Source organism: Diospyros lotus, chromosome 11 (genome assembly GCF_014633365.1).
Source record: "Diospyros lotus cultivar Yz01 chromosome 11, ASM1463336v1, whole genome shotgun sequence".
NCBI classification, from domain to species: Eukaryota; Viridiplantae; Streptophyta; class Magnoliopsida; order Ericales; family Ebenaceae; genus Diospyros; species Diospyros lotus.
Window position 1 is genome coordinate 4,901,304 of NC_068348.1, and position 13,533 is coordinate 4,914,836.

A 13,533-nucleotide genomic window follows, 5' to 3' on the forward strand; every position below is an offset into this window, starting at 1 on the left:
TATGTATGTATTAGTGTCTGTTGTAAGAGGTCAAAAGTTAGATTTGAGAAACTTCAAGATTCCCGAAACCTAGGGTTTGGGGAAATTCCAGCTTTCCCAGGAATTTTCCCCTATATTAAATAAAATTTATGAAAAAAATGCATTTATTTTTTTTAGAAATTAAATTATTCAAGTCTAATACTTAGATAAAAAAATTAAGTATAAAAAAATATGTTAATATAATGCATAAAATATGTTAATATAAAATATGTTATATTAAAAAAATATGTTAATATAATTAAAAAAATATAACAAACTAAAAGTTGTGTTCCCCGAACCCTTGAGTTTGGGGAACTATGGATTTCCCGAACCCATGGGTTCGGGAGATCATACTTAGATAAAAAAATTAAGTAAAAAAAATATGTATTTTTTTTAAATTAAATTATTCAAGTCCAATACTTAGATAAAAAAAATTAAGTTTAAAAAAATATGTTAAAATAAAATATATAATATGTTAATATAATGCATAAAATATGTTAATATAATGTTAATATAAAATATGTTATATTAAAAAATATGTTAATATAATTAAATAAAATATAAAAAACTAAAAGTTGTGTTCCTCGAACCCTTGAGTTCAGAGAACTATGGATTTTCCGAACACACGGGTTTGGGAAATCCATACTTAGATAAAAAAAAAATTAAGTAAAAAAATATGTATTTTTTTAAATTAAATTATTCAAGTGCAATATTTAGATAAAAAAAAATTAAGTATAAAAAAAACATGTTAATCAACACTATTTAATTAAAAATTGGGTTTGTCAAATATTTGTATAAAAAATAAAGTATAAAAAAATTAAAGATATAAGGTTCGGGAACCATGAATTTTCCAATTGTTGTGTTGAAACCTTCAAACTTAAACCCGTTGTAAAATTGAAAATCTAAATTCATTATCTGAAAATTTCGATAAGACGAGATAACTCCGGCGACAAACAAATAGCAGGTAACATAGTAGAGAATGCGACAACAAGTAGAGAATGTGATGTGTGGGTTGTGGTTGTGCGCAAGGTATGAGATATGTGAGAGGGTAATTTTGGAATATAAGTGGCAGCGATGAGTAATAAAAGTGGTTGCTAAGAGTAATTATAAATTTTTGTTTACTTATGGTTGCGAATAGCAAAAATTTGGTTGCGAATAGAATTTTCTTACGTGTTATGATCTCAAGTGTATATTAATTTGCTAAAAAAAATCCAATAATTTAATTTATTTATAATTTTTCATTCTGAGCACTCAACAAATATTATTTCCCTAATTAATTTATATAAAAAATTAATGTGTAATACTTATATTTCTAAAATTTATTTTTTACCCTTCAATGCTGCGCCTTAATTGTAGTTTATTACTAAAATTTAAAAGATGAAATAATGCCAAAAACAGATTGACAAATAAATTAATTTTGAAAATAAAATTAAAAATATAAAACATCACTTATGTGGAGTATCATAGGCTTAATTTTGATAATGGGAGGGAATAAATTCAGAGACTATAAAGACTTTTATTTCTTTAAAAAAATATTTTGTGGAAATTGAATAAAATAAATTTATTTAAAATACTGTATTCATTCTATGAATAACCATTATGGCTTTCAATAAAATTTAGGAAAATTCCATTTGCAATCACAATTTTTGCTCTTCGCAACCCACTTTTAATATTCTTAAAATATCCTGAGATGAAAACTCATATTTGCTCTTCATTTAAATCGTTGGCGATTAACCATCCACCATTACTCCTCAAGCACGTGCACCCACTTTCTCATCCACCATCGCCACAGTCATTTTACTCTATTATTCAAATAGCAACAGTTATAGTAGATCAATATAAAATAATAGAAAATTATTAATATTTTTAAAAATTAAGATAATTTCTTAATATTATCAAATAACATACATCTATATAATTTATATTTAAAAATAATATAATTTATAACATTTATCACTAGTTAAATCATATAATTTACATACACTACGAATAAATTAAATCACATAATTTACTTATACGATTGATGAATTAAAAAAATAAGATTAATTAAAAAATAAAAAATACTTGAAAGTGCCTTAAAGCCCTGAACCCCGAGGTTCGGGGCCTAGGAGATCCCTCGAACCTTGGGGTTCGGGTGATTTGGGGTTTCCTGAACCCTGGGATTCGAAGCATTTCCCAACTCCCGAACCCCAAAATTCGGGAGGTCGAAGGAACCCCGAATCCATGGATTTGAAGAAATTCAATTCTAGGGTTTAGGAGAATATATATATATTTTATATATTATAATATGTATGTATATAATAGTTTATGTAATATAATTATGTATAATTATATATATAATTATAAATATATATAATATATAATTATAACTATACATATTATACATATAATATGTATGTATATATATAATAAAATTTTTGTTTTTTTTCATAAAATATAGTTATAATATATATATATATAATTTTAATTTTTGATACTAATAACTCAACCTAATTTATCCAAATTTCACTGTATAAAATTAGGTAAGTTAGGGAACCCCTTATTCTTGAAGGGCGAGATTCAAGAAACCCCATATCTGCGAATCTCACTATTCAGGGGGTTAGAGGTTCCTGAATCGTGGGATTCGGGGAAGCCCTCACCTCCTGAACAACGATGTTCGAAGGGTGAGGGATTTTTCTCGAATGTCGCGGTTCGGGAACTCTTAATTGGAGGGGCATTTTTTGCAATTTCAGAGAACTCCAACAAAGAGGGTGAGTGAGGCAAGTGAAGTGAGCGATGGCAAGAGATCGACGGTGGTCTATGAGAATAGTCTGAAGAAGAAGAATAACAATGTTTGAAGCACGATGGAGGAGAACAGGAAGAAGACCAGAGTTTGATGTGAAGAAAAATAGCTTGGATGCATGTGAGGTATTTTTTGAGGGATGATTGTTTGAAGGGTATATTTGATATATAAATGATCGGATAAAGTAATAAATATAACCGTAAATAATAAAATTTAATTTTACCTGTAATGGTCATAAAGAACCAAATTATTGCATATAGAATTTTTCAAAGTTAAATTTATCATTAGAGGTCAACCAACCAAATTGTGTCAGTCAAATTTGGTGTGTACCATTATCCAAAGAACATTAACTTGTTCCCTTTTTCCCTGCAGGGAGCCGCCCCTGTTTTTCCAAGAAAGGGAAGAAAGGACGGAGGCAAGAAGGTACAGTGATTTTCCTCAAAGGTACAGTGAGTGATATTCCTCAAATTCCTCAAAGGTACGGTGAGTGATATTCCTCAAAGCCTCTACCTTCTTGCCTCCGTCCTTTCTCCCGAAAGGGCGGCCCTTTCCTGCAACCCGCCAATATTAAAGCCCGTTTCTAAATTCTGTCACTCCATTCTCACTCTCGCTTCGTTCATCCTACAGAGAGAGAGAGAGAGAGGCCCGACCTTTTTTCCGACCTTGGATTCGGTTTTGCGGCCTCCGGGAGCGGTTTACCGGTTGCAGTAATTTTCAGTTTGGAGAGGAGTTTGGAGGTTTGATTGATGATCTGGAGGTGACTTTTGGATCTTTTTGTTCACTTAGTGCTTTAATCATGGCGAATCAAGGGTCGTTGTCGCAGCCTAATCCCGCAGCCGAAGGTGAATAAGAAATGACGTTTTCGATTCCCAAGTTTCGGTTCCTTCCGCTGATCGTCATCTTCTGATTCTTGAATTTTGCTTCCATAATCGATTTGTTCGTGTTTAGGTTATGGACGCGAGGGTCTGTTTGCGAAGCTGTGGATGGCGTGTGCGGGTCCACTGGTGGACGTCCTAAGGAGAGGCGAGAGGGTGTTCTATTTTCCGCAGGGTCACCTGGAGCAAGTGAGTCTCCTCGTCGATCTCTTGTATTAAATCTTTTTCTGTTCGGAAGAATCGGAATCTAATTTTGCTTGTTTTGTGGGAATATGTTTGCGTTATGTTCTTCCATTTCGAGGATTTGAAATTTTTTCTGTTTTTTGGGGGATTTTAAGCTGGAGGCATCATCAAATCAGGAGGTGAATACAACCTTCAATCTTCCTTCGAAGATCCTGTGCCGTGTTCTTGATATTAAGCTCCTGGTATGCTTCCCTTGGTTCTATCAGTAATTTTATTTATTGTTTGCTGGAAACCGCTGTAAGATTTAACAGCTGTTGTTGTTAAAGCATTTGTTCTAGATTAGGGCTTGTAATATGAAGGATATTTCATGTAATATTTTTGCTGTTATGTTTCTAGAAAGAGTTTTATTATTTTTCTAGAGTTGACCGAGTTTGTTGTAACTGCTTTTTGGGCAGTCGGTCAAGTAGAGTCTCCCGCCTTTATTTGTTTATATATAGAGGCCGAGGGGAAGACTTTAGGTATGCTTTCTTTGTGGGTTAGCAAGCTGTCTTGGGGTGAGATTGTGCAATGAGGAAGAGTGAATATCTTTCTTGTAACAACTCTATATAGCTTTCAAGTTTATGGGCTAGGTGAGAGTTGAGTTTGGGTGCACTTTTAATCTTGCATTAATATTTAAGATAGTGGAGAAAGTAGGGGCGAAAGCCAAGCTGGATGTAGGTCTTTCATTGAGACTGAACCAGGGTAAAATCTTGTGTGTTGTGCAGTTCTTGATTGTTTTCTGATTGCTGTTCATTTGCAAATTAGAGAGAGATTTCGTTTGAGTGTTTGAGTGATCATATAAAGGGTGAGATCTAGGTTAACAACTTAGTATCAGAGCTGGTCACCTCTAGATTGGATCAACGCCTCAAGAATCTCAAGTCGTAGAAGGCAATCTCAGGAAAATCAAGAAATGGCGCCGATTGCTTCTCGGTCAGATATTGACAAGTTCGATGGGAGCAATGATTTCGGCCTATGGAGGATCAAGATGGAGGCACTGCTCTGCAGTCTCGGTCTGGAAGAGGCGCTGGAACAAGAAGAAACAGAAAAGGGAGAATCAACTGGGAAAGAACTTCAAGCCCTAACCGTAAAACAGAGTGAGGCGCAGGTGCAGATCAAGAAGGTGGCCTATAGCCTTCTCATTCTGAGCCTTGGAGATAAAGTGCTCAGGGAAGTATCTAGGTTGAAGTCTGCGGCAGAAGTTTGGAAGAAATTTGAGGATCTATACCTCAAGAAGACCTTCTCCAGCCGGTTATTTCTCAAAGCCAGGTTTTTTAATTTCAAGATGCATGAAAACCAGAAACTTCAGGATCATTTAGATGACTTTAACAAGCTATGTTTAGACCTAGAGAACATAGATGTTAAGTATGAAGAAGAAGACAAAGCCTTAGTTCTCCTATATTCTTTACCCAAGTCCTACGAGAATTTTGTAGATATTCTTCAGCATGGTAGGGATAAACTATCTTTAGAAGATGTTATAGAGGCTTTAAATTCTAAAGATTTGAGGATAAAGATGGATAGTAAATCATCTCTAGCAGATGCATTAACTGCAAGGTCTAGAAATCCTAAGAAAGACTCTAAGAACAAAGGTAAATCAAGATCTAAATCTAAGAATGGAAAAGAGCTGATTAAGTGTTATTATTGTCAACAAGAGGGTCACATCAAGAGGCATTGTCCTAAGAGGAAGAAGGACTACGCCAAAAAGGAAAAATTAGATGATGGGGTAAATCTTTGTGATACTGGTTATGATAGTGCTGATGCACTAACTGTTAGTGACAATTATGACAGCCAAGATTGGGTCTTGGACTCAGGCTGCTCTTTCCACATGACTCCTAGGAAGCAATGGATCCAAAATTTCAAGGAAATTAATGGGGGAAAGGTTCTGTTAGGGAATGATTTTGAATGTAAGGTCCAAGGGGTAGGAGATGTGAAATTAAAGATGCACGATGGGACACATAGAACCCTCACTGCAGTAAGGTATGTCCCAGAACTTAAGAGAAACTTGGTTTCTCTTGGGGAATTGGACAGATGCGGATATAAATACAAGGGTGAGGGTGGAGTAATTAAAATACATAAAGGCTCCCTAGTATGCATGAAGGTTGCTTTAAGAAATGGAATTTATTTCCTACAAGAAACCACTCTAAGTGGTGAAGCTGCCAATGTAAGTTTTAATTCCCATGATAAGGTAAAGTTATGGCATCTAAGGATGTCACACATTAGTGAACAAGGGCTCAAGGAACTTGCCAAACAAGGGATATTGGAGATAGGTCAGTCCCTAGACCTAGGTAAATGTGAATCCTGCATTTATGGGAAGGCAGCCAAGATTAAATTTAACAAAACAACCATCCACTCATCAAAAGCTCCCCTAGATTACATTCATTCAGATCTATGGGGCCCAGCTCAAACCCTGACTCATGGGGGCTCCCGATACTTCCTATCCATAATAGACGATTTCTCAAGAATGCTTTGTGTATATGTTCTAAAGTCTAAGGATAATACCTTTGAATCCTTTAAGACTTGGAGGAAAATGGTAGAAAATCAAGTTGACAGAAAAGTAAAGGTTATTAGGACTGATAATAGGCTAGAGTTTTGCAATAGGGATTTTGATCAAATGTGCAAGGAGGGAGGCATAGTTAGACATTTAACAGCCCCCGAAAACCCTAAGCAAAACGGGTTGGCTGAGAGAATGAACTGCACCTTGCTAGAGAGAGTAAGATGCATGCTCTTTCATGTAAATTTGCCAAAATCATTTTGGGGTGAGGTTGTGTCTACAGCAGCCCATATCATTAATAGATCACCCTCTGCAGCCATTAACTTCCAAACACCATATGAAAGGTGGACAGGACACAAACCGAGCCTATCACACCTTAAAATCTTTGGATGTTTAGCATACGCCCATGTAAAACAAGGGAAACTAGAGCCTAGAGCCAAGAAATGCCTATTTATAGGCTATCCCTCAGGTGTTAAGGGTTATAAGCTTCGGAATCTAGAATTAGATGGTCCTAGGACTATAGTCACAAGAGATGTGACATTTAATGAGTTTTCTACCATTAAGGTTGGCAACCCTCAAACCCAGCATAGTCTAGGAGAGGATAAATGAGCTGTCCAAGTTGAAATATCAGGATTTGACCCAGCAGACACCATAGAACAATCTGAAACTGCATATGAGTTTCAAGAAAGTAACCTTGAAAATGATCAGGCTATTGATCAAGCCCATTAACCTTCCCATCATGATGAAGATAAGGAAGACAGTGATGCAGATTCCAGCTTAGGTGATAAACCAAATTTAGACAGATATAGTGTTGCTAGGGATAGGCAACCTAGGGTCCGAAAACCTCCCAAGAGATTCAATTATTCTGATCTGGTAGTTTATGCATTTACCAGTGCAACCGAAATAGGAGGGGAGGAACCTCTCACTTATGAAGAGGCAATGTCTTCTAAGGATGCTAGAAAATGGCAAGAAGCCATGAAGTCGGAAATAGATTCTTTAAATAAGAATAAGACTTGGGAATTGGTTGAAAAACCAAAGGGGCAGCGCATAGTAGGCTGCAAGTGGCTGTTTAAAATCAAGGAAGGGGTAGGAATTAACCCTAAGCCTAGGTATAAGGCTAGGTTGGTTGCTAGGGGGTTTACCCAAGTTCAAGGCATTGATTTTAATGAAGTATTCTCCCCTATTGTGAGACATACATCTATAAGGGTTCTTTTAGCCATAACAACCCACTTAAATCTAAAATTAGAGCAGATGGATGTTACCACTGCTTTCCTCCATGGGGACTTAGAAGAGAAGATTCTAATGGATCAACCTAAGGGTTTTGAAGCTAAAGTAGAGGTGGAGAAGGTATGTTTTCTTAAGAAGTCCTTATATGGACTTAAGCAGTTCCCAAGGCAATGGTACCGTAAATTTGACACGGTTATGATTAGCCAAGGGTATTTGAGAAGTTCCTATGATAGTTGTGTGTACTATAAGCATGTTACCCCTAACATTTCAGTGTATTTACTCTTATATGTGGATGACATGCTCATTGCAAGTCAATCCCATCAAGAAATTCAGCTTCTAAAACAAAGATTAAAAGCTAAATTTGAAATGAAAGAGTTAGGTGAAGCTAAGAAAATTCTAGGAATAGAAATTTCTAGAGACACTCAACATAGGAAGATATACCTATCTCAAATGTCCTATTTAGCCAAGGTTCTATCCAAGTTTAAAATGTTAAATGCAAAGGCAGTTGGTGTGCCTTTTGCATCTCATTGTAAATTGTCTTTAGACCAGTCCCCTAAAAATGAGGAAGATAAAAAGGAAATGAGTCATATCCCATACTCTAGTGCGGTAGGAAGCCTAATGTATAGTATGGTATGCACTTGGCCAGATTTAGCACATCCTATGAGTGTTGTGAGCCATTTTATGGCCAATCCAAGGAAAGTTCACTGGAATGCAGTGAAATGGATGCTTAAATATCTAGCTGGAACCCTAAGTCATGTCCTATCATATGGTGGTGCTAAGATAGGAGTTCAACTTAGTATTCTAGGTTATTCGGATGCAGATTATGCTGCTGATATAGACAAGAGGAGATCCACATCTGGTTGGGTATTTCGATTATGGAACTCTACAATTAGTTGGAAATCAAGTCTCCAACATGTAGTAGCATTGTCTACAACCGAGGCAGAATATATAGCCCTTTCGGAAGCTTTTAAAGAGGCTATATGGCTTAAGGGTTTAGTTAGTGAACTCCTAGGTTTAGATGTTAAAGCAACCTTGTTATGTGATAGTCAAAGTGCCATACATTTATCTAAAAATCAGGCACACCATGAAAGGACAAAACACATAGATGTTAGATTTCATTTTATAAGAGAAATGATTGAAAATAAATCTGTTTTCTTATCCAAAGTAGCAGGTGAAAATAATGCAGCAGATATGTTTACAAAATCAGTTCCAGCAGCCAAGCTTCATCATTGTTTGAAGATTCTTCAGCTAGGGCTAGTAGGAAATTGAAGATTGCTGGAATTGGGAAAAGCCAAATCAAGTCAAATGGGTGGAGAATTTGTTAAAGCATTTGTTCTAGATTAGGGCTTGTAATATGAGGGATATTTCATGTAATATTTCTACTGTTATGTTTCTAGAAAGAGTTTTATTATTTTTTTTAGGGCTGACCGAGGTTGTTGTAACTGCTCTTTGGGCAGTCGGTCAGGTAGAGTCTCCCGCCTTTATTTGCTTATATATAGAGGTCGAGGGGAAGACTTTAGGTATGCTTTCTTTGTGGGTTAGCAAGCTGTCTTGGGGTGAGATTGTGCAGTGAGGAAGAGTGAATATCTTTCTTGTAACAACTCTATATAGCTTTTAGGTTTATGGGCTAGGTGAGAGTTGAGTTTGGGTGCACTTGTAATCTTGCATTAATATTCAAGATAGTGGAGAAAGTAGGGGCGAAAGCCAAGCTGGATGTAGGTCTTTCATTAAGACCGAACCAGGGTAAAATCTTGCGTGTTGTGCAGTTCTTGATTTGTTCTTGATTGTTTTCTGATTGCTGTTCATTTGCAAATTAGAGAGAGATTTCGTTTGAGTGTTTGAGTGATCATATAAAGGGTGAGATCTAGGTTAACAGTTGTGGGTTCTAGGTTTGGGTACTGGGGTTTGTGGAGGAAAAAGAAGAAATCGATAGAGAAGGAAAAGAAAATGGGGGGGGGGGGGGGGGGTCAAGGTGAATTTATCGATTGTATTGATATGGCTATTCGTTTTTCCTCTAAGGGGGAAAATGATAATTACGAACAGTTAATCCTTTAGGCTGATAACTTCACAATGTAAGCTAATTAAATTCTTTTCTTCATACTCAGCAACTAAACATGGGTCTACATTTAACTGAAGGAATTTTCATGGTCATTGTAGGCTGAACAGGACACTGATGAGGTTTATGCTCAGATAACTTTATTTCCGGAACCAGATGTAAGAGCCTATGGTTTTTGTTTTGTTTATGTTATATGTCAGCCTGGTAAATTTGACCTTCTTTTGTTCAGATCAAGGTTTATGTTTTTAACCATTTCAAATTTGGTCTTTCAGCAAAATGAACCAACCACTCCTGATTCATATCGTCCAGAACCTCCTGGGCCTACAGTTTACTCGTTCTGCAAGGTTTTAACTGCCTCTGATATAAGCACTCATGGTGGGTTTTATCTCCGAAAGGATGCCACTGAGTGCCTTCCCCCACTGGTAATTTCTCTCCATGTAGAACTTGCTTTTGTCTTTCTGCAGCTGCCAATTCTAATATTGCCATTATATTTATCAAAATCTTGTCTGCTACTGTTACACTTGTTGAGGATTTGAGTCAGCCAACACCAACCCAGGATTTGCTGGCCACGGATCTTCATGGTCGGAAATGGGAGTTTAAGCATGTCTGTCGAGGTAACAGATCCTAGTCTGTCTCGCTTATAGTTTTTATGCTGCAGTTGTGATTTTGAATAGCAAGGGAGGCATGCCAATCTTTCTGAATATTCCCCGACTCATAAACACAAAGTATTCTTGAATAATCGCATATTTACAGGTTAAAAATCAAAATTTTTTTCCTGCCCCTGTGCTCAAAACATCATTTTACTTTTGCGTAAATATGTGCAGGCCAACCAAGGAAGCATTTGCTCACTACAGGATGGAGTAAGTTTGTTAGTTCTAAGAGATTAGTTGAAGGGGATACTTTTGTTTTCCTGAGGTATGTGTTTTCTTCGACAATGTTTTTCCCTTATTTGAGTGCCTTTATTATCCCATTCCATCTGCAATTACTGTGCAATGCCTATTTTAGAGGCATTTTAACATACAAGAATTGGTTTCCTAGGGGGGAGAGTGGGGAGTTACGTGTTGGAGTTCGGCGGGCTACTCGTCAGCAGAGCTCCATGCCATCTTCAGCCATTTCTGGTGAGAGCATGCACTTGGGAGTGCTTACTGCTGCATATCATGCCGTTAATACTAAGGCCCACTTTTTTGTGAAGTACAAACCAAGGTATGACTTGTCATCTCCTGCTGCTAAGGGGAGATGTTGAAGAGACTTACTAACTTCTTTTTTCATTTCTGTTATCGTAAAAATATCAGGAAGAGTCGATATATCATAGGCTCGAACAAATATCTAGAAACTGTCAACAATGGGTTTGCAGTTGGCATGAGATTCAAGATGGCATTTGAGGGGGAGGATTCTCCTGAGAGAAGGTAGTATATTCTTCGTAGCAACGGCAATGTTGTGCCTTTGTGACTAGATACTCATGGGTTTGAATTGTTAAAACAGCCTCTTTGCAGCAAAAGCAAGAGAAAGTCTGGTGCAATTGGGACGCCCAGTTTATTTTTATTTTCTCTCTACGTGTGTGTGAAGTTAGTGATGGGAATTTTCTTTTAATTGATCAGATTTACAGGCACCATAGTGGGGTCTGAGGATCTTTCTCCTCAATGGGAAAAATCTAAGTGGCGCTCGCTGAAGGTTAGTATATGACACTTTTTTGTTTTTTTTGTTTTTGGCTAGGAATATTCACAAGTTTTTAACTATTTAGCATGGTTTGATGTTTCTGAGTTTTTTGCTTCTGTTTACCTATATGTATATACACTTCATATATTTTCAGGTTCAATGGGATGAGCCAGCATCTATTGCAAGGCCTGATAGGGTTTCTCCTTGGGAAATAGAACCTCTTGTGCCTTCGATTTCTTCAAGCCAGGTTCAACCAATTATAACAAAGAATAAAAGGCCCCGGCCCCCTACTGAAATCCCAGATCGTGGTAAGATATGCTTACTGCTGTTACTCCTTTTTGCTCCGTGTCAATTTATTACTTATTCCAAAAGCTAAAGCTGTTAGGAAGGTTCACTAATACACAGAATGACGCTGCGCAAGAATTACAAATAATGTGGGATGGATAAGCATAACAAGACTTGAAACCATGTTCGCATCATACTACAACTCTGATTTCATGTCAAGTTACTAACAAGAGTAGTAAAAGACACGCCCCGTTTGTTGAAAAAAATTGCAAGAAACAAGAAATTGGAAACGTCAAAATGATAGAAGATAGAAAACATTGTTGGCTAGTTTATCAAATTTATACTAGTTTTTTAAATAGCAAATTTATACTAATTGTTAGAACACAGTTTTAGGATGTTTTCCTCACAAAACAAGGAGAATTCTCCATGTTTTTCAAATAGAAAACATGAACTTTTGGTCCATCCAAAATTAATATTAATCATATTTATCCTAATATCCATTTAAATAATTAATATATTAGGGCTGGATAGATGGTTCTTGGGGAGGACAATGAAACTGATCTATCGAGATCGACTGAGTCCTAGGAGGTTGCTTCCTTGTCTTCCTCTTCTTCAGAGGATAGTGGAGAAACAGAAGAAGACAAAGAGGTGGATGTGGTGGGAGACGAGGATGCGGTAGGAGAAGAAGAGGAGGAAGGGTTCGAAGGGGAGTCGGACCCTGAGGTTGCTCACCTTGTCCTTTCCTTTTTTTTTTTTGCTTGCTATTTCAATTTTCGTTGCCTCCAGGAGTATACTAATGATTTGCAATTTTTGGAGTGCAGAGATGCGACCATCTAAAAGAATATTGCAGGGCAGCCTGGCGGAGTCCTCACAACAGACGGCGGAAATCCCTCAGGAGATGCAGCTGCAAACTACCTGCGCTCCCCCTTCCGAGGAAATTGCGGAAGGGGAGAGCTCTCTAGCTCGGATGAGCAAAAGAGCCTGGGTAGACACAGAACGAACGAGCACGGCAGGGGCAATCGCAGAACCTATTTCTGATGACTTCGTTGGCCTTTCCGCGTGGCATTTTTGTGAAGATCTTGAGGTAGGGGATTCACTGGAGCTGCCATCATTGACCCCAAGGACGCAGGTCTCTTTCGAAGCTGCCTGGGCGGCAGAAGAGAGAGCTAAGTTTGTACAAGATGGTATACTCAGGGAAAGCCAAAGCCAAAGCCAAAGCCAAAGGCAAAGGGACTTGGAGCACAGGGTCAGTGACCTTGAGGAAGAAGTCAAAAGAATAAGGGGAGAGAAAAACTCCGGACGGGATGAGGTCGAGCTAGTGAGGCTGCAAGAGATCAAGGCATTGGTTCAAGAGGTAGCCTTGATGATAGGGGAGCTATACCGTGCCCTGAAGGAGAGGAATGACTTGCAGGTCCAGCTCCAGGAGGCAAAGAGGAAAGCTGAAGAGATAGCTCGCCAACTAGAAGAGGTATTATGTAACATCCCTTACCCGAGGGGGAATTAATCTGTGTGTATTTGAGAAAATTATTTGTAATTTATTGAGGACATTAATTATGTTCGGAAATGAGAAAAATATTTGAGAATTGATGGAACTTGTGGGTTTATGATAAATAATTTGTAAATTATTGAATATTTATGGTCTCGAAGAATTTAACCAAAAATGTTAAACTTAACTGAATTTAAGAATGAGGAGGTGTTGCAAACATTTGGAAGATGTTGGGGTCTAGGCGTAAAGCCGAAGAGATAGCTCGCCAACTAGAAAAGGTATATATACCGACGTTCGTCCGTGCCGCAGAGTCGCGTTAATGCAAGCGAGTGTCCAAATAATAATATTTGGACTTGGTTACAGTAATGGGCTGTTGGCCTCCTCAAGTATATGTATTAGAGAGTGGATGCAAGTTGAGATTCTATCATGATTTATGAC

At 37.4% G+C, this 13,533-nt stretch overlaps 1 protein-coding gene across 2 annotated transcripts; it reads left to right on the forward strand.

Moving 5' to 3' along the window:
• The first annotated feature begins 3,250 nt into the window (after positions 1-3,250).
• LOC127813715 (auxin response factor 11-like) lies at positions 3,251-13,201 on the forward strand. 2 transcript variants are annotated; one of them, XM_052354834.1, is made up of 13 exons: positions 3,251-3,642; positions 3,749-3,864; positions 4,014-4,100; positions 9,770-9,826; positions 9,941-10,090; positions 10,198-10,282; positions 10,493-10,583; positions 10,707-10,871; positions 10,961-11,074; positions 11,267-11,339; positions 11,479-11,632; positions 12,131-12,332; positions 12,431-12,576. In XM_052354834.1, the coding sequence occupies exons 1-12, from the start codon at positions 3,597-3,599 to the stop codon at positions 12,286-12,288; spliced, it is 1,296 nt and encodes a 431-aa protein (XP_052210794.1). In that variant the 5' UTR covers positions 3,251-3,596; the 3' UTR covers positions 12,289-12,332; positions 12,431-12,576. The 2 variants fall into 2 exon arrangements, with proteins under 2 accessions (XP_052210794.1, XP_052210793.1); XM_052354833.1 differs by lacking the exon at positions 12,131-12,332 and having other exon boundaries at positions 3,253-3,642; positions 12,431-13,201.
• Positions 13,202-13,533: the final 332 nt, after the last annotated feature.

What these genes read in the sequence shown, in the direction of transcription:
- LOC127813715 (XM_052354833.1), top strand. Translation starts at nt 3,597, where the DNA reads ATGGCGAATCAAGGGTCGTTGTCGCAGCCTAATCCCGCAGCCGAAG. An exon ending in CTTTATTTCCGGAACCAGAT is followed by an intron (nt 9,827 to 9,940) that starts GTAAGAGCCTAT and finishes TTGGTCTTTCAG; the next exon opens with CAAAATGAACCAACCACTCC. An exon ending in TTTGTGAAGTACAAACCAAG is followed by an intron (nt 10,872 to 10,960) that starts GTATGACTTGTC and finishes TAAAAATATCAG; the next exon opens with GAAGAGTCGATATATCATAG.